Genomic DNA, 20,616 nt, shown 5'->3' with positions numbered 1-20,616 from the left:
CCTAGTCTGCCAAAGGGGCAAGTGGGGGGTGGGAGGCCCCACCCTGCCTCAGCGGTGGGTGTCAGAGTCACCGTAATTAACACTTAGCGCTTACAACTGGCAGTGTTCCCCGCTTGTTGGGCCCTGTGCTGAGGGCATGCCATGAGGTTCTCCATGGGTCCCCATCAACAGGCTGAGGTTAACCCGTCCAAGAGATGAGGAAGTTGGGCTCAGAGAGGTCAAGGGCCTTGGCTGGAGTCACACAGTGGTCCCAGGCAGCTGTGTGGACCCAGGAAAAAGCAAACCTAGACTGCTCCGAAGCTAGGGGCTGGGAACGGTGTGCCCGAGGACCTGTACCCACAGTGTGGGAGCCCCCGAGGTACGAAGCGAGGGGGATGGGGAGGCCTGGGCCAGGCTGGGCCTGTTCTCTGACCCAATCACACCGGCCGGCCTCTCGGCAGTGCTGTCCGCAGGCCCCTCAGGCCCTCGCAACGTGCCCAGAGTTTCTGGGCCCATCTTCCAGTGGGGACACTGAGGCCAGGCTGACTGAGGTGGCGGAGGCACAGCCCCCCAGGCTGAAGCAGCAATGCGAGATCTGGAGCTCAGAGTTTAGCCTGGGCGGGGAGGGGCTGCGGGCAGGGGTCGGGGCGCTCACGGCTCCGCGGGGAACGCGCGGCGCGGCCACCTCCGGGCCCGGTGTGCACATCGCGGCGACGAGCCAGCGGCGCCAGGCCCGGCCCGCTCCCGGGCCGGCCGAGCCCCCGCCCCGGGGGCGGGGTCAGGGGAGGGGCCCGGGCCGCTCGGCCCCGCCCTCCGCCCCGGCCCCGCCCCGCGCCGCGCGCAGCCGGGGGCGCACGGGCTCTCGACGCGCGACCGCCCGCCGGCGGACGGACGACGCACGGACGGACGGACGGACGGCGGAGCGCCCCGCGGTGAGTGCGCGCGGACCCTCCCGGCTCCCCGGCTCCTCGCCCGCGCAGCCCGCCGCCAGGCTCCCGGCTCGGGGGCGCTCGGAGCCCCGACGGGTCCCGGCCCGCGGACGCGCCGCCCGCCGGGGGTGGCCTCCCGCTCCCGGCCGCGGGACAGACGCGGGCACCCGGCGCAGCGCCGAGGTGGGGGGGCCCGGGTGCCGCGGGCTGGTGCCCCCACCCGCCAGGTCCGGGACCCTCCCCCCGGGGTCCCGCCGCCCTCCGGTTCCGAGGCCGGTCACCGTCCGCAGGGCGGAAGACGGGGCACCACCCCCGCCGTCACGCTCACATCTCCCCCAGGCCGCCCCCGCCCGTCACACTCACTGCCACACACGCGCTCACACCAGTAGCCAGCAGAAGTTCCCCACACTCTGCGGGGGCACACCCGCAGTCCCCTGGTCTGCGGTCCCAGACTCAGAGCCCCTCCCCCGTCGCTCACACATGCTCAGCATACTCGCGCTCTTCTCTCACACACGGCCTTTTTGCGCACACATGCTTCCTACACACGTGCCTTGCACACGGGCGTCTCCCAGACATGCATGCCTCTCTCTCAGAGGGTTGTGTCTGTTAAACACGTGTGCCTCTCTAGCACACACTCGTCTACCACACGTGTGTCTCACATACCTGGAGTCACAGACAGTCCCCACACCCCCTGAGTCTTGCACACAGTCACATACACCAACAACTTGGTAGTCCCATGTGCCCCTGACACTCCCCGCCTCCGTGGGCACAGTCCTCTCCTGTCCTGAGTTGTGTGGGAGCCGAGGTTGGGTGGAGGTGTCTCTTGCCTGAGGCTCCCTTCGGTGGGGCCTGGGTCGTATGGGGAGCTCAGGGAGGGGGCTCAGCCTGCAGAGGTGGGCCTGACTCTGCCAGCCTCCCACTCCTCGTCACCCCCTGCATCCTTTCCCCTCCGAGACCCCTCTCTCCCGAGCAAGGGTGCCCTACCTCCCTTCTTTACTGTCACCCTCACCTCAGCTTGTGACAGCCAGTTGGGCTGGTCCAAAGCTGGTCTGAGCCAGCAGGTGTCACCGTGACAGGCCAGAAAAGAAGGGGTTGGGTGCTGGTCGTCACCCAGAGCCCCTTGAATAGGGTGCCGGTCCAGGCCCCTCCTAGAGCCAGCTCTGATGAGCGGGCCTGGCATGTGTTTGTTGCTGAATGGCTGGGGCTCTGAGCCTCACCTTCCCCACATGCAGACGGGGGTGAAGATCTCCACCAGGAGGAAAGGAGGGACCGAGTGGTTGCTCCCTCAACTTCCCATCCTCCCCTCTTGTGTCTAGGGCTGTGTGATCAGGGAGTGGACAGGGGATGGATGAAGTCAGAGAAACTTATTCTGGTGGCAAAGACCTGCTGGCCCCAGCCGTGGGTGGCCCTGTGTGTTTTGTTTGGCTCTTACCGTGTTATTATTATTTTTAAAAATTTAGTTAGCTGCCAGCATTTACAAATTGGCAGCTTTCACATAAAAGTCCAGATTTCTATCTTCTCCTGAAAAATCACAAGGTCTGGCAGTTCAGGGTACACATCCCTGTGTGATGCCCATTGGCTAGTGCCACCCGCCTGCTGCCCCTGGTCTGGGGCAGGAGCACCATTTGGCCACAGTCCCCACCCCACCTACTTGCGCATTCTTGGTGCCTGCCTGGCCTGCGTAGGCCTCTGCATTGGCTTTGCCTGCTGTGTAGACTGTATAAACTGGGCTGGTTTTGCTGCATTGCCCACACCAAAGTGGGCCTAGGCTAGTCCCCTCACCCATGGCTGGGGAAGCCTTGAATGAGCCTCGGACCATTGAAGGCCTTAGTCGTGGGAGCACTGAGGGGCTCGCCAGGGCCCTGGACCACAGGGTATCTTTGTAATGGTGGCAGGTACTTTCTTCTGGGCTCTGGGGGGGCAGAGGGGGACAACCGTGGCCTTGGGGAAGGAAGGCAGTGATCTCCGAGCCAGGCCTAATCCATAACTTTTCTTCCCAAATTCTGTCAATGATCCTGCAAGGCCACATTCTTACCCCTGTTTTACAGATGGGGAAACTGAGGCTCAGAAAGGGTCTCCCAGCAAGCAAAGGGTAAAGCTGGGATTTCAACCCAGTTTTTCTAACCCTAAAGCCAAGCTCTTTGCTCCCCTCTCAACGAGTCCACAGGAGGAGGGACTTGCTCTCATTGACCATGGGTGAATTCCCTGAGCTAGGTCCATGCCTGACACACAGTAGGTGCTTCATGAATGCTTGTGGAACAACTGAGGAAAGTGAAGCTACGCTCTGTGCAGAGGTCAAGGTGGAGCTAAATTCAGGGCCTAAGGTGAAGATCTCGCGTGGCCTAAATGACCACCAAGGTTCCTTTTAATCGGGCTGGAAGCCCAGTGCAGTTTCCTGCCCTAGTCTTGATGGTCACATTCACTGTGACCCCTTGCCCACATCGCGGTGTGTCCTGTTGGACATCAGGGTCAGCGTTGGCCTTGCATTTGGGGGCCGTGAGTGTGAGCATTTTTCCCTAAGCCCACGGTCGCCTCAGTGGATGAGATGCCTTACAAGGAGGGACTCAGGCAGAGGAACAGGCGGCTTCTGTCTCCTGCTCCACTTCCTTGGGTGACCTCTTGATGGGTGGCATGGGGTGGGCCAGTCACTGCGTTATTTTTAGTCCTTGTTCTCGTGACTTTCTGCTCTCGTTTGCCATGTGTGTGGCTGAATTCATGTAGGTTAAATGCCCCCGTGATGTGTGCCCTCCTGGGAGTTTGTTAACTGACTGAATGAGGACCAGCCTTCTCAGTAGCCCATGGGACTTGGGGATGGTGGGCAGCCCTCGGCCTCTTCCTCGTACCTCTGGAGGTTTTCTTTCCTGCTAGGGAAGAAGGTGCTGGGTCTGGCTGCACCAGGTGGTGTGGAGGGCTGGGCGTTCCCTTCTCTGGGCCTCAGTCTTCCCTTCTGTAAAGTGGGTGCTGTCTGATGGCTTTCCGGTACTCATGGTCCCGAAGTGGGGAGGTGGGGATGGAAGCCTGGGGTCTGCTGTCCAGGAGGCGGTTGGGTATAGCCCCCCTCTCTGGCTTCCTGATCTCTGAGGGGCCTCCCTCAGCTGAAGGCCTTGCCCTGGCATGCGGTTCCAGCCTGCCAGGGGATTCCGGGCACTGTGCCCCGCCAGTCCCGCAACCTCCGTTAGGGCCGCCTGGACTCATTGTATCAGGCGGGGGCTGGGGCAGGATCCTGGCTCTCCTGGGCACAGTGTGGGAGTCACGTCCTGGGCCAGGCACGGTCTGCGTAGGGAGCTCATGGTGGGCAACACAGACACTGTCTTTGCTCCCATGCAGTTTATGCTCTAGTTGGAGGGGGGAGGTGGGGTGAGACAGGCGACGAAGAAATGAAGTAGTTGATTTCAGACAGGTATCGATGCTATAAAGGAGCTTAAGTGAGCAGGGCACCCAAATCCAGGCGGGCAGCGAGGGCCGTGTGAGGAGGGGATGTCTGACTTGAGAGGGGAGGTGAGGGAGAGTGCCGGGCGGAGGGCACGGCTAGTGCCCAGGGCCTGAGGTGGAACCCTGCTTGGTGTGTGAGGGGTGGAAAGGGAGAAGGCGGGAGTGGGTGAGGGAGGGGAGGGAGGGGGCAGAGGAGGTGGAAGGGGGCAGGGCAGGGAGTTTGAAAGCTACTGAGGAGCTTTGATCTGGGGAGCGATGAGATGTGATTTCCGTTTTGACACTCTCCCGAGCTACAGGACTCCATGGAGAGGTGTTGGCAGAAGTGCCAGGCCGGCCTGATAACCGTTCATGAGAGCCAGCCCCGGGCCAGGCCCCGTGCTGGGGGCAGGTCTCGCCCTTGAGCTCCAGGCAGGTGCGGGGACAGGCCTGTGGACAGACGTTTGAGATCCAGGGTGACACGTGCTGGTTCAGCAGATGCTGGCACATCCTTACAGTGGAGTGTTGTGCAGGTGTGAGACACGAGGAGGCTCTTGAAAAGCTCTTCAGGGTCCCGTGAGAGAAGAAACCAGGGTGCTGGGTGGCCTGTAAAGTATTGAATAAGAAATATAACTTCGTTTGCGGGTCTGTGGTAAACAAACCCTGGGAGGAAACACCAGGAGGCGGTTGCAGTGGTTACCCTGGTTACCTGTGGTCACCTGGAGGGGAGTGCAGGTGGCGGACACGGGCGCGGTGACACTTCCCACTGTGTGTTATATTTTCTGCTTTTTGAACCATGTGACTATTGCCTGTTCAAAACAGTAAATTCGAAAGGAGTCGGGCAGTTGGTGGGTGACTGTTCATTTGTGAGTTTTCAGTGGAAGTGTTTACGGGTGGTTTTTAAATTCCCTGCCTTACCAACCTGCTTGTGAACATACTGATTTCTTCCTGGCACGGTATACACAAGTTTCTATCGTGATTAACATTAGATGGTAACAAAGTCACTTTTTGCTCAGTTTGGCATATGGACAAAAGAAAAACCCCACCCTCCCCCTCTCCCCCTTTTCCTGCCAGTGTGTTTCCTTCTGTGATTGGACTGCCTCCTCTTCCTGGGGTGGGCGCGGCAGCCTCCACACTCTCTCCTGAGCCTGTTTCCACAGGCTCTCCTGCCCCACCAGGAGCTTAGCGATAGGTCTAGACGCCAGGGGAAGTGCCCACTCTGGCATCCTGCAAGGCTCAGCTCCCAGCTCTGCCAGTCACAACTGTGCTCCCTTTGGGCCAGAGATCACCCCTCTGAGCCTCAGTTTCCTCCTCGGTAAAATAGTGTCATAATCCCTGTTTCTCAGGGCTATTGGAACGAGGACATGAGATCACTCATTCCTTCATTCAGCAGGTATTTGTGGAGCACCTGCTAGGTGCCTGTGACTGTCCTGGGGAGAAAGCAGTAACCAAGACAATGTCCTCTGCCCCCAGAGAGCTCGCTTTGTGGTGGGAGATACAGACGGGAGAGGATTGGATGCTCACTGTGATGCTGGCCGGGTGTTTGAGGAGGAGTGGGAAGCTGATCTGGACTGGAGTGGGCTGTTTTCTGTAGTGTCGGAGAAGCCCTGTGGAGCAATATGCGGGTGGAGTAGGACGTGTAGGCAGAGGGCACAGCAGGTGCAAATGACCGGGGGCAGCTGGAGGACAGGACCCCCATGCAAGGAGGGTGGTCAGGGGAGTGGGCTGGGCATGAGGGCCACAGAAGGGGTTTCGATTTTATTCTGGGTGTGATGAGGATTCAGTTTGGGGAGGGGTGAGTTCTGATTGAGATTTTCAAGGCCCCGCTGGCTGCTGTGGGGGAGCAGGCTAGGGGGAAGCAGCAGGCTGGGGCTAGAACTGGGCCTTGGGGAAGTGGGCAGGAGTGGAGCTGTGGCCTGCCTTTGGGAGGGTCGGGAATCCCGGCTGGGCACTGTTGGGAGCAGCCAGGGCGAGGCTTGTGGAGTTGGGGGTCCTGGATTAGTTAGCAGCCCCCTGAACTTCTGTGCCGGCGCCCAGGGCCCTGGGTTCTCCCTCACACACAGCGCTCACAGAAGCCTCTGGTGTGGGCCAGCCCCTGGTCCCTCCCGCGGCCATCCTGAGGCCCCAGGGATGCACACAGGCAGGTCTGAAATGCTTTGGTTAGAGCACAGAGGAGGAGAGCACAGAGGCGCAGAGAGCCAGGGAGGCATCCAGCCAAGCCTGGGGGCGGTCAGGGAGGGCTTCCTGGAGGTGATACTGGCACTGCGATGTGAAGGTAGAAAGGCGAGGGAGACATAGGGACAGGAGAAAACCCCGCTTCTCCTGGAGAGGTGGGTTAGAGGGGAGGTGGGAAGTAGGGCTGGGACGGCGGACTGGACCCCGACAATGGAGGACCTCAAATTCTGGTCCGAGGACAGGACCAGAGCAGGGGAGGGACATAGCCAGAGGGTTGAAGAGTCCCTCTGGCAGCTCAGGTGTGGAGGTGGGACTGGAGGGGGCAAGATGGCAGGGAAGAGACCAAAGAGGGTGACAGGGCAGGGAAACTGAGGCTCAGAGGGGCTTACTTGCCTACAGTCACACAGTGAGCAGGAAGGAAGTGCTGGGTGGGAGCCAGGTCATCCACCTCCAGTTCCTGCCCTGGGCAGCCCGCCCTGGATTATGGGGTACTGCTGGCACGCACTCCTGCACCACTAATTCACCTCCTTCGGCTGGTCCCTTCCTGGGGTCCCTCTGGGGTCAAGCCATGCGTCATTTTGCACCATTGTCCTCACAGTTGTTGGAATTTGGAAACATTGCAAAAATGCCCCTGTCTTCTCATATATGGAGATTGTTGCAAAGAAAGTGTTGGTTTGAGGAAAGGTTATTTCCTTCCTTGAGGGTGGGGAGCCTGGCTTTTTGAGGGGGGTGCTGTATTGTGGGCAGCCAGAGCGACCGCGCCCGAGTCACAATGCTGGTGAGGGAGTGGTGCCGCCTGCCTGCCCAGGGCGTGGGGGGCGTTGAGAGCCTTGGCCTGGCCGAGAGGGGAGCACCTGCATGCCAGGGAGCGGGACAGCCGCAGGAGGCCTTTGCCTTCAAGCAAACCCGGCTGGCCTCAGGCCTTCTCACCTCTTAGGGCCTCAGTTCTCCTCCTCTCTGAACTGGGGACAGCTCTCCTGGCTCTGCTGTCATTTCGTGCCCAGGAATGGCCTGAAATGTGGGAGGAGGGCTCTGAGGTGTGGGGTGACGGTGAGGTGAGGACCCAGCCAGGCCAGGGAAGTGGGGAGGGCACCCGTGTGCCCGCCGGGGCCTGAGTCACATGGCCCTGGGTAATGAGGGTTTTCTCTCCTAGCCTCAGCCTCTCCATCTGTGAAATGGCCTGGTGGTAGTGCCCACCTGGTAGCATTGGTGTGAAGACTGAAGAAGGTGTGGAAAGCCCCAGGCACGCTTTTGGCAAGTATCCGGTGCGTGGTTAACTTGTGTTAGCTAGGTTCCGCTGAGTCCCGTCGTTTTTCTCTTTTCTCATCACAGATGCCATCCTTGGCGTCGGGGCTAGCCCCGGGCCTCATGGTCGGGAGCACCAGTTCTTGATAAGCCTCCCGAGTTCTCCATTCCTCAGCCTGGCGCTCCCATGCTGGCCCTGAAGTCCCAGCCCAGTCTTTGGTCACCAAGTGAGCTTTTGCTGAACCAGAAAATTCTATCCTTACAGTCTTCTCACAGTGAAAACACAACATTAAAAAATATTCTGGTAGAGAACTCTTGGGGCCCCTTAGAACGCCTCCCCAGCTCCCCAGGGGTCTATGGCCTGTAGTCTGGGTGATGGGGAGCTGGGGAAGGGATTTGAGCCAGAGAGTGCAGCCCGCTGAGGGTGCATGGGAGTGGCGGGAGTGGGGCCTATATGGAGCAGGTCGGGGACCTCGAGGCTTGTCTTGACATGTGCCGAACCCTTGGAGGCACAACCATACCTTGACCCCTGACACACACTCTCTCACACACACACACAGTCTCTCTCTCTCTCTCACACTCAAGAGTGCTGCTTGTCACTGCAGTTTCTAAGTCAACTTTCTGAGTCCTCAGGGGCTGAGATAGTAGCTGTCCTCCTGGTGGCTTGGTGCTGGCAGAGCACGTTGTCTGACCGTGGGCACCCCAGGGTCCCTGGCGGCTGTTGTCTGATTATGGGCTGATGAAGGCAGGCCCCATGGGGGCTTTATGCCCTTTCTTGGGGAAAAAGCCAGTGGGTGTTGGCTTCATCTTCTGATAATGTGACAATTAGCATAATACTGTCACGTTTTCTGCTGTATTGCCTGCCTCCTGTGCCTTTACATTATACTTAATATATTTTTAAAAATCCCTCCCCTGTTTTCCTTATACATCTTTTAAAATGAGACCTTTTATCACGACTAGATAGAAATCAAGATCACTTGCCCTAAATCAGCAATACCCATGAAAATAAAGATGACAACCACACAGCAGGACTAAATCCAGCCAGCTTCTGTTCCCCGCCTCAGTCAGCCATGAGCCATGCGTCCTGTCCCCTCTTCGTTAAAGAGGAAGGTTGGCAAGTGTCAGGGAGATGTCCACGGCACACCAGTGCTCCAAGGAGAGTTTTCTGCCATCGTGATTGGTTAAGAGAGGGTAAGGAGGACCTAATTACTCACGCGGGGCCTCTGACTCTTCTGCCTGTCCCTGAGGTCTGGCCTCATTGTGCATGGTTATCTCCAGCGCCTCTGGCTGGTCATTGCACACCTCGCATCTTCTGGCGACCCCTTCCCGCTCTCTGGGCTTTCTTGGCATGTTTCCTGCTGGGTGGGGGCGGGCCTGTGAGGGGAGGCTGCAGCCCCTCCAGGAGGGATGTCTTCCCTGAGACCCAGTCCCTGGTTCTCAGGGAGTGGCTGGTCCCCGTTCTCATACAGGGGCTGGGGACATCCCCTACACCCCCCAGCTCTGTGCCCTTCCTGCTGCCTGTGCAGAGCCTTGGAGGGTGAAAGCAGCGCAGCCCAGGGCTCCCTGCAGCCTGGGGCTGTGCCAGGAGGGGCAGGCTGGGACCTAGGGCCAGGGCTCCAGCGCTGAGGGAAGAGGGCGCTGGCGCTGGTGCTGGCGAGGTGAGGCTGGGTCCAGTCCGTGGGAGTGGTGGGGATCTAGGCCTGGCCACATGGAGAATGCCTTGTAAACTGTAAAGTGCAGTGCCCAGGTGAGCAGAGGCCGTTGATGTTACTTCTCATGGGTAATACCAATAACACCCACAGTAATGGTCGGTTGGGCTTTTAATTAGCCACAGGAGTGAGGGAAAGTTTGCCCTGGTCCTCTTATCCTCCCCCCAGAATGTGTTTTCTTGAACTAAGTCCTGACCTTACCCTCTCACAAGTGAGAGAGACTAGTTTAATGGACTGCTGGGGATGGAAAGGATGTGGTGACATCAGCTGCCTGTCCCAGAAATGCCCCACTGTGACCCCAAGGCAGGACATGCCTGACCAAGGTACATGCCAGGACATGCCATTCCAAGGTATGCCCCCTCGGAATGGCTGTGGCTTCCTGTGCGTGGGGTTGGAGGAGTGACCCTTCCACGGCTACAGACCCCAGGGGCTCTGATGGGGATGGAAGGCCGTCAGCACATGGCACTGAAGCCCACCTGTGACCTGCCTTGGTCCCTCACAGTGATTTCCCCTGCTTCTGGCTTCAGAAGGGGGCCTGTCCATTGCTGGAGGGGGTCTCCTTTCCTCGAGCTTCTCGATGTCTGAGGCCATTCAGGAGCGCCAGGGCCCCACCCATTGCCTGTGAAGAACTGGGGAACCGCTGGCCCCAGGGAAAGCTGCAACTAGGGACTCCGATGCCACCAGGACTATCTCACACTCCATCTTTCTTCTGTTGCTGGTTTTCTCTGTGAGCCTTCTTGATTCTCTCAGAATGGCTTAAGTGTGCCCACGCTCAGCTTGGAGGCTTCCTAGCTCACAGTTTCTTCCACTAGAGATAGTCTGTGTTTTCTTTAAAAGTCCTGGGGAAGAGCTGTGATTGGCCCAGCTTGGGTAAAACGTTCACCCTGGGCCAGTCGGCTATGGCCAGGGGTTGGGGTCAGCTAGTCACGTATTGCAGTGGCCCCAGGGGCATGTCTCATGCCGTTCCCTGCGAGTGGGCATTGAGTGAAGTAGACTGTCGCCCGAAGAGTTATCCACTGCAGAGACAGAGGTTAGCAACTCCAGAAACTCGGAGTTCAAGTTCTTAAAGTCAAGTTAGTGACAGATAATACTCAGTTGCTATTCTTGCTTTCTCATCACAATTGTAAAGATATTTTTGGTTGCAGGTAATAGAAAGTACAGCTTAAGGAAAAAAAAGTCATGGAACTAACAAGAGCAGGGGTCTAGCTTCAGACGTGGCTGTATCAGGGGCTCTACAGATACCTTGAGGACTGTGTCTCCATTTTCCATGTTGTGTTATTCTTGGGTGGGCTGTGCCATGGGGCAGTCCGGGGGGCCCGGTAGCCTCAGGCTACTCCCTTGAGCTCAGGAGCTTCAGTGTGGGCCTGTGTGACTGGGTCAAGTGACCGTCCCTGACCAGTCTCATTGGCCATCCTGTGGTCCACGTAGCCGAAGGTGAGAGAGGGTAGCTCCCCAGAGGAAAATTGGGGTTCTCTCACCAGGAGAATGGGGCAGTGGTCCCCATAGCATCACCAGCCTGCTTTGTATAAACAGCCTGCACATTTCTTCCCTTGTCCCAATCTCACACGGCAGACTTGTCCCAAAGGGAATGTGAGAATGTTCTAGAATGAGTGAGAGCAGCTCTTCACTCTCTGGGGTGGTTCATGTTAAAATAGAGAGTTGGGGTGGTGGCTGTGGTTACCTCCAACCCAACCACACTTCCCCCAACTGGCAAGGATGCAGCAGAGGCTGTTATTCTCTGAGAGTTTGCTCTGAACGTCTTGTTTTTTCATCCTTCTTGTCTGTGAACCCTGAAGGTTCAGGAACTTTGTGTCCAGAGTACAGGGAGGTCAAAAGAGGCAAGTGTGAACTCTGAGGAAAGGTTTCCCAGAGGAGGGGATATTGAGCTGGATCTTTCGGGATGAATAGGAGTTTGCTAAGTGGAAGAAGGGTGTGCCTGGCAGAGGGAACAGAGGAATGGGCAGACTTGAGGAGCTATGAAAGACTGAGGGTAGCTGGGGCCAGTGATTTTTCTATATTGAACATGGATTGAATGCCTGTTGTTGGCCAGACGTGGTGCTGGGGTCTTTACATCACCTCTCTGATCCTCCCAGTGTTGATGAGGGGCTGCTGAGATGGGGCCCATGTGCAGATGAAAACATGGCTGCGCAGGGGTCACATGCTTCTAGTTGCCCAGGAGCCTAGGGGGTTTGAATTTGAACCCCGATCTCTGGGAGTCCAGAGCTTGATCCTGCCTATTGTCTCTCTCTGTTCTGGCAGTGACAGCTGTCAGCCTTGGGGGGGCCCTCGGGTTATGCCATAGCCTGGGCCAGACCCCGCTGTTTGCTGCACACTGGTTGCCTGGTTGGCAGCCCTGAGAAATTCCTGTTTCAGGGCTGTGCAAATAAATTGGGGCGCTGGCACGGCAAAGGCCTGAGGGAGTCACAGAGTTTGCCTGGCTGGTGCCTCCTTCCAGAGGCCTGAGGGAGCCTGGTCTGCTAGGGGCCAGCCCCGCCTGCCTGTCTCCACCATCTCCTATCTGCCCCTGTCTGTCTGTCTGCTTGGCTTTCAGTCTCTGCTTCTCTCTGTGTCTGTCTGTCTGTTTTTGCCTGTCCCTGGCCCCCGCCGCCTAGAATTGTGAGCTAAGAGGAGGACACGAGAGATGAGGGCGTCTGGATGAAGGGCGGACATGCACCTATGGCCATTGTGGTGCTCAGCTTAGCTGCTGACTCACCAGCTACCCCAGGTGAGTTTTTCTCCATCCCTGAAGGCCCTTCTGGAGTGTGTTGGTGACACTCATTTATAACTCATCCCATGTTCTGTGTCAGCCCTGTGCTGGGCCATACAAATTAGTTGACTAATCCACTCATCTCCACCCACCTACCCACCCAAAGCATCTTGAGTGTCTATGTGGGCCAGACCCTGGGTCAGGGCTGAGCGGGAGAGCAGGATCCCAGCCTCAGAGTCACAGTCCAGTGAGGGAGACAGCGGGCAGACACGTCAGTATAAGGTCTCAGCTCCTAAGTGTGGGAAGGAACCTGCCAGCCCCGGCCCTGATGAGCATCTTGTCTGGCTGGAGGGGAGGACGGGAGCCCTGAAATGCGCTGACAACACATGTGCCTGTCTGGGCGCCGTGTGAGCCTGACTATGGTGATGTCGGCGGGCTGTCTGCGCCGAGGTGGATGGAGAAGTGTTGTTGCAGGAGCGGACGGGCCCTGCTGGAGCTGTGGACAAGGTGGGGGCAGGGATGTGGCCGAGGAGTGGAAAACAAGTCATGGAGGGAGGGAGGGGCAGCATGGGCCAGGCAGAGGGAGGGGAAATGGTCAGGAGCCTCGGGGAGCAATCACCTGCCGGCTGGGGCTGCAGAAGGGGTGGGACCCACCAGGGAGGGCGGCCAGTGCATGTGTGCGTGCACACACACCCTCGCAGTCTCCCACGCTCACACCTATACAGACTCATACACGCCTGCACGCACGTTGCATGCACATACCCACTGACATACACATTTATAGTTCACATGCACACTCACACCTCATACACGCATACACATTTAAAACACACCTTGCACACACTCCACACTCACATACACACACTTATGTTTCACAGGCACACTGATGCATTCACACGCCCAAACTCCCATACACACACACACTGCCACACTCACGCATACCTGCACACTTCCTCACTCACGTGTGTACACATGTCTCATGGAAAGCACTCTTGGTCTTGAGTCTTCCCTTGAAAATACCTCTTGTATCCAAAGGAGAAGGAAGAAGGAAAGCAAGAGACTATCCGCCTGAACCCGAGATGGGTGAGAACGGGTCCAGGCCGCCCCGGGGGACTCCTTTTACTCCCTGGAGCAGTTTGGTCTCTGCTGGGTTTCTGAGCATAGGTGGACCCTGCACTGGACCTCTGGACTCAACTCCAGGGGCTGGAGGAGGGTGAGAAGGGGCCGGGCCAAAGTTTGGGAGGCTCTGGAGGAGGGGTGGACCCCAAAGTTTGTCTTCCACTGGCCTGCCTACGATTGCAGCTTTGTGTGCCTCTGCGGGAGGCATTAAATCCCCCTGAGGCCAGTTTATTCTCTGGAGGGGGAATGATGAGCCTGTTCTCGGGGCCTGCGAGGGAGGGCCCCCCACAGGTGGCTTGTAGATGGTCCTCTTCCCCAGGAGAAGCTTACTTTCCGCAGACCTTTTAATCACAAAGTGTCAAATTTTATTGAATACTTTTTCCAGTATCTAGTGAGATAATCACATAGAATTTTTCTTTTAGTGAATCGTATTGATTTTTTTTTTAAATGGTTGTATTTTTTTGTGTGTGTGTGAGGAAGATCAGCCCTGAGCTAACATCCATGCCAATCCGCCTCTTTTTTTTGCTGAGGAACACTGGCCCTGAGCTAATATCTGTGTCCATCTTCCTCCACTTTATGTGGGACGCCGCCACAGCATGGCCTGACAAGCGGTGTGTTGGTGCGCGCCCAGGACCCGAACCCGGGCCGCCAGCAGTGGAGTGTGCGCACTTAACTGCTATGCCACGGGGCTGGCCCCCGTATTGATTTTTTAATATTGAGCCACCCTTGCATTCCTGAGGTAACCCTACTTGGGCATAATCTATTATTATCCCTGTAATATGCTGCTGGATTCAATTTTCTGATGTTTTATTTAGGACTTGGCAGCTAGGTTCATAAGTGAAACTGGCCTGGGCTTCTCTCTTCTTGTCATTTCCGAATCTGCTTTTGGTATCAGGATTTTCCTAGTCTTATAAAATGAGAGAAGGCACCTTTCTTTTTCTAGGCTCTGGAACAATTTTTTTAATAGGGTGGAAATTGTTGTCAGCTCTGACTGTGCCGTGTCTTGGGGTAGCCTCTGTAGGGAGTTTTTTATTTACTCTCGTAGCACCCTGTGAGGAAAACACGATGCTTCTCATTTAACAGACGGTGAAAATGAGGCTCAGAGAGCCAGTGTGTCTGGTCTGTGCTCAGACAGCGGGAGGCGGCTCGGCCAGGCTGTGAATGCAGGCCAGTCTGACTCCACGGCCGGTGCTTTTCGTGCTCTTCACAGTCAGGAATTGTCTGAGGTGCTGGCCCATAGGAGAACCGTTGGCCTTGTTCTGGGTTTTTCCAGTGGGGCTGGAAAGAGCATTGCTCGAGCGTCAAGAGAACTTTCCTAGTCTACTCACCCATCCACTGGCCCATCTGTCTGTGTACCCTCCCACCATCCATGCATCCACTTGTCTGCTGATCCCTTACCTGCCCAGTCATTCAACCACCCCTCAGTCATTCGTCCCCATGCTTTTGTACCCGCCCATTAACCCACCTTCCTGTCAATCCATCCTGCATCTTCTCACCCATCTCCCCATCCACCTGCCTGGCCCTCCGTCAGACATTTATCCACATGCTGGTTACTCACCCATCCACTGACCCACCTTCCCGTCCGTCTGTCATCCGTCTACCTACCCATTTGTCCATGATGTGTCCACCAGCCATCTGCTCACCCACCCATCTCTTCATCAACCGTCAGTCTGTATACCAGTTCACTTCCACGTCTACTAATCCACCTTCCTGTCCGTCTATCTTGCATCTGCTACCCGCTCATCAACCACCCACCCACCCACCCACCGTCCATCCGTCCATCCATTATCCACCCACCCTGGGGCTTAGTCTTAAAGTAGGGGTTGGGATTTGGGTGTGCAGAGATTCAGAAGGGAGGGCACCCTGGTTTGGGATAATGATATGAGCAAAGATGAGGGGCTGGGAACCAGAGTTTTCGGTTTATCAAAGATTGGGTGCATGGAGGGCAACAGAGGGAAATGGGTTTGGAAAGATGGGTGGGGACTAGATGGTGATGGGCGTTGAATGCTACCTTTAGAAGTTTTTACTTTATCCTTGGGCCAGGCGTCTTCAACCAGGGGTCCATGAGTGAGCTCCAGGGACCCTGTGAGACCCCTAAAATGATACACAACAGTTTTTGACATATGCCCACATATCTGTTAAAACTCTTGGTTGCAAGTGACAGAAGACCTGGTCCAAGTTAGCTTAAGCAAAGTGGGTTCATATCATTGCATAGTTCAGCTTTTCATTTAGCTTCAGGCGTGGCTGTATCCAGGTTCTCAGCAGCTATCACTATGACTCTATTTATCTTTTTTCTGTCCCTTGGCTTTTCTTTTTTTGAGTTGGTTCCAGCCTCAGACAGTCTCCATCTTATGACAAGATGGCTTCAGGGATCTTTGATGTTAAATCATTCTCATGTCTGATACAGTGGGGAAGAGAGAAGCCGTTTGCCCAAAATGTCACCTGAATTGGGTCTCATGGGCCCAGATTGGCCTGGTTTGCATCCCTGAGTAAGGTGTTGTTGTGAGAGGAATAGGAAGCACTGGTTGGAGTGACACTGGAGTGGTGTGGACCCCGGAATGACTTCCAGGGGCTGGTCTGGGCAGGAGAGTGAGTGTGTGATGGGTGGTCAGAAACTGCCATATGCCCACTGCTGAGCTTTGTCCGTGTGGTCCTTTCTGGGAGGACGGGGTGGCTTATCCATAGCTCTTCTCAGATTCTCAGAGGGGCCAGAGGTGGTAGGGAACCATGCAGGGCTTTGAGCAGGGCTGGAAGGAGAGCAGATCAGAGACCTCCCTGGTGGGCAGGACCACTGGCAGGCTGGACAGAGGGTGCCTCGGGATCTCACAGAGAGGGAGTGGTCAAGGGTGTGCCACCGTCCCTCTGGGCCGGGCGGAGGGCAGGGGACGCCAGGTGGGGAGAGCGTGAGCTCAGCCTTGGCTGCGGGCAGGCCCGTTGCTCATCTCTCCTCCCGAGGAATGTTCCCTCTTTCCAGAGTCGTGACTTGTGGGGAAGGAAATCTCAGCTCTCTCCTGGTGCCAAAAGCAACATTTTCTTTTCTCACAGGTTGATTCTAAGTCACGGACATTCATCTTTGTAATTTTTCACCTGTGTGTGTTGGTAATGAGCTTAGCGATCATATACGCATGGTCAGCGCTAACCCGGGTGTAAGCAGCTTTTTATTCATTTCGTTTTGTTTCTTTTTCAGGGAGGAGAGGGAAGGGAGGGGAAGAAACCTGGCTGCTCCACTTGAAGGATGATCTTTCCCAGTGTTTCCATGAGCTGGCCCTCTGAGGTCCCCGGGGGCTGATGAGTGTGCGAGGACACGGGGCTCCTGGCACCCTCACTGCTTGTCACACCCTGCACCCAGGGTTAGCTCAGAGACCCGCTGTCCCCCTGCTCCTCGAGGATCCCAGGCCACCCCAGCTGTGCCCTCAGCCCTGCTGGCTCCCCGCTGGCCTGCACCCGCTCAGGCTCTCCCAGACCCTCGGCCCTAGCCCTTTCCTTCACGGCCAGACTTGTCTGCATACGGCGCCATCGGTTATTGAGACTTTGCCCACGAGGAAATCAAGAAAGATATGACTTTAAAGATGGAAGCCAAACTTGATCACTTTCCTTTTGGTAATTTGTGTCTATTTTTCACATCCTTCCCCTCCTTTCCTTTTCTTCTGCCAACACCCTCTCTGGCCTGTGTTTCCTTTTTCTGGACTACTATAATTGGCTTTTTTTCTTTTCTTTAAAAAGTCTCTTTTATTGTGAAAAAGCACACGTGTGAAGAATTACATGAAAGTCGGTGTGCACTTGAACAGACCCTGGAGTAACCACTGCCTGGTGGGTCAAGAGGGCACGCCCACCCAGGAGCTTCCTCCTGTCTCCGTTCTCCCCCCCCAGCCCCCCGCCGCTAGACATTTATGGGGCCACTCCCATGGGGCTTTCTGATTCTGCCTCCTACGTCGGCATTGCCTAAATGACGTTGTTTAGGTTTCACCTGGTTTTGGACTTTCGGTGGCTGGAATCTTCCTCAGACTTCTAGAAAAGGGTGTCTGCAGTCCCTTCTTGAGTTCCCAGTGTGCTATGACCTAATGGTGGCCCCAGCACCCTGCTGGAACAATGTCCACTGGATGTCCTGGATGCTTTGCCAAGCGAGTTCCCTGGGGCACTGATTGTGGGTGACTGACCTTTCTCCTCTTTGGAGCTTCTCTCTTTCGTTGATTTTCATTTCCCTTCCCCCACCTTTTCTCCTCTTGCTCCTCACCTCCTCCTTTTGTTCCCTGAGAGCCAGCCACAATGTGTCAGCCTGGTTCCTGCCTCGCGGCCTTTGCACACGCTGTGACCGCTGCCTGGGATGCCATTCCCCAGATCTTTGCATGGCCACCACATTTTTGTGTGTGTGTATGTGAGGTCAGCCCTGAGCTAACATCTGATGCTGATCTTCCTGTTTTTGCTGAGGAAGATTGGCCCTGGGCTAACACCTGTGCCCACCTTCATCTACTTTATATGGGACACCGCCACAGCGTGGCTTGACACGTGGTGTGTTGGTGTGCGCCCGGGATCCTAACCTGCGAACCCCGGGCCACTGAAGCGGAGCGCGCACACTTAACTGCTATACCACCAGGCCGGCCCCTATGGCCACCACATTTTTGCCGGGCAAGTCTCAGCTGAAGTGTTACCTCCTATGTGAGGCCTGCTCTGACCAGTCTTGCCAAACGAGTCCCCGGTCTCTCTCCTTCACACTGCTCTTATGATCTTCTTGTTGATTTGTTCCTTGTCTCTTCCCTCCACCGGAAGGTTGGCCACATGAGGGCAGGACCTGGGTTGGTCCTGGTCACTGCCCCATTCCAGTACCTGTAATAGGGGCGGGCAGGTAGTAGGTGTGTGATGAGTATCTGCAAACTGAACGACTCTGGCTATGCTCCCTTAGCCAGACAGGCCTGGGTTCAGATCCCTGTGCCTCCTTTTACTGGTGATGTGACCTTGGGCAGATCATTTACCCTGTCTGGGCCTGAGTTTCCTTATCTGTAGAGTATGGCTAAATAAAATAAACATCTCTGGAAACTCTCAGGCCAGTGTTTGGCATTGTGTTGGCACTGAGCAAGTGATAGTTAAATATGAACCTGATCAACAGCTAAAGTTCCTCCCAACATTTTGTGCCAAGAACAAGTTTATTTTTCCCAGTGAACTGGATGACTTCCTCTTATCAGACAAGGAGCGCCGGGTCATCCTCGAATTTCCCTTTTGGACTTGGCTGCCAGGAAGCGTACTACTAAGGGGAAGTCTAAGGAGCAGCCCTTGTTTCCTGTTGGGTCTTCAGTGCAATTCTTTCCTTTCCTCTCTCTGCTCTTTGATTATTCACTTTTGGCTCCACAGTGCACGTTTTATTACTTTTTATTGTGGTAAAACCACACATAACATAAAATTGACCATCTTAGCCATTTTTAAGTGTACAGGTCAGTGGCATTAAGTACATTCATCTTCTGCATCCCTCTCCAGAACTTTTTTATCTTAAAAAACTGAAACTCTGTCCCCATTAAACAACACCTTCCCATTCCCAGTCCCCTAGCCCCTGGCAGCCATCATTCTACTTTCTGTCTCTATGAATCTGACTACTCTAGATATATAAGTGGAATCATACAGTGTCTGTCTTTTTGTGCTGGCTTATTTCAGTTAGCATAATGCCTTCCAGGTTCATCCATGTTGTAGCAGGTGCCAGAACTTCCTTCCTTTTTAGGGTTGAATAGTATTCCACTGTATGGATAGACCCATTTTGTTCATCTGTTTATCTGTCGATAGACACTTGGTTTGTTTCCACCTTTTGGCTACTGTGAATAATGCTGCTATGAACACAGGTGTGCACATACTATTTTCAGTACATTACTGTCTCACCTTTCTGAGCCTGGGGTGATCCCAGGCTAAATTATAAATTAGAGATAGGTTTTTGGACAGTTTCTAGGACCAAACCGTCTTATCCACTTTTGCCTTGTGTGTGTTTGTGTGTGTGGCAGACACGGTGGCCACTGCTGGCACCCCATCTGGTTCTCCCTCACCTGGAGGTGCACTCATCCCCCAGCTGTCGACTGTTAATGGCTCACACCTGTGCCCTTCTCCAGCTGCTAGCCCTTGGCTGATGAGAGTCAGCTCCCCCCACATGCCTGGAGGTAATCCTCCCCCTTCGCCCCACCTCGGTTCTTGACCAGTGACTGACTGATGTCCCTGTAAGTGGGGTGAGCCCTGGGGTGCCAGTCACGCTGCAGGGCTCCCCACAGGGTCAGGCTGGCGCTGGGCTGCAGCCAGGAGCACGTCTTTGTCCTGCTTCATCCTCTGCTCTGTCCTGCTCCCCTCTTTCCCTTCTCCTGAGAGTTGTCCCCCAGTAAACCACGTACACAAGAACCCATCTCAGGCTCTGCTTCTGGGGGTCCTGGTCTGAGACGGTCTGTAACTCATCTCTTCCCTCCTGTGGTGTGTGGCTTGTGTGGCCGTGGGGATGGAGTCTGATACGGTTGGCATGCCAAGGCCTGCTAGGCCACGTGGGAAGGAGTGGGCTCCTGGGAAGGGGCAAAATTCTCAGTGTCCGCTACTTAGAGGAGAGGCAGGTCCTAACCCAGGAGACCAGGGAGCAGGAACTCCCCTTCCTCTGGGCCTCTCTTTTTTGGGTGTGGACAAAAGAGGCCCAGGGCCCAGGAGGATAGAGAAGAGCAGGGAGCCCAGTGAGGCCAATAGAGAGCGAGCTGGAGAGTGAGCGTGGATCCACCGTCAGGCCCTACCTTCCGGTTTCCCTAGAGAAGGTGGGAATCCAGGTTTGGTGTAAAATGTTCTGATTTTAAATGTTATAATGTTAAATTACTTATAAATTAATAACATTGCAGTGTTATAATATCAGCAGCTAATTTCAAAAACACCGCATGGACCCCACCCACACATGGTCTATGGGCAGACGGCCCAGTGACTGGTGTGTGCGCCCTCTGGTTGGATTGGGGGCAGGGGGCAGCCGTCGGGGCAGACGTCTGGGAGGAGTTGGGGACCCTGCTGCCTTCAGAGGGCCTGCTGGCAGGCCCGATGATCCTGACTCCTCATGGGTTTGTAACTGGTATGTCTGCAAGTATCTCATATGTTTATCTCCCTCTGTCATCCCCAGCTGTTTGAAAGTCCCAGTGTTTTGATATAGTTGCTTCTTGTTTAAAAGAGAGATCCCCTGCAAATATTTAAGAAGTTTTCAAGCCATCCCAGCACCAGCCTGAGACTTTCTTCTTATCTAGAGTTGCCCAGTAAAAATGTAGGGTGCCCTACATTGTGAAATTGGAATTTTAATAAACGACGAATAAGTATGTCCCAGATATTGCACAGGACATACTTATACTAAACTATTATG

At 55.5% G+C, this 20,616-nt stretch overlaps 1 protein-coding gene across 5 annotated transcripts in view; it reads left to right on the top strand.

The window, feature by feature from the left end:
• The first annotated feature begins 860 nt into the window (after positions 1-860).
• Positions 861-20,616, top strand: part of FBLN2 (fibulin 2) — an 89,407-nt gene continuing 69,651 nt past the window's right edge. For 2 of the 5 annotated variants that reach the window (XM_058566235.1, XM_058566206.1), the window contains exon 1: positions 12,099-12,170. In XM_058566235.1, coding sequence (XP_058422218.1) covers positions 12,101-12,170 — 70 coding nt within the window. In that variant the 5' untranslated portion in view covers positions 12,099-12,100. Of the gene's footprint in view, positions 912-7,687; positions 7,757-12,097; positions 12,171-20,616 lie in introns of those variants that run through there. The other 3 variants (XM_058566215.1, XM_058566225.1, XM_058566244.1) reach the window with 3 other exon arrangements.

Source organism: Diceros bicornis, chromosome 2 (genome assembly GCF_020826845.1).
Source record: "Diceros bicornis minor isolate mBicDic1 chromosome 2, mDicBic1.mat.cur, whole genome shotgun sequence".
In the NCBI taxonomy this organism is placed as follows: domain Eukaryota; kingdom Metazoa; phylum Chordata; class Mammalia; order Perissodactyla; family Rhinocerotidae; genus Diceros; species Diceros bicornis.
Note: the sequence above shows the minus strand (reverse complement) of the source record. Positions and strands in the feature narration are given on the sequence as shown.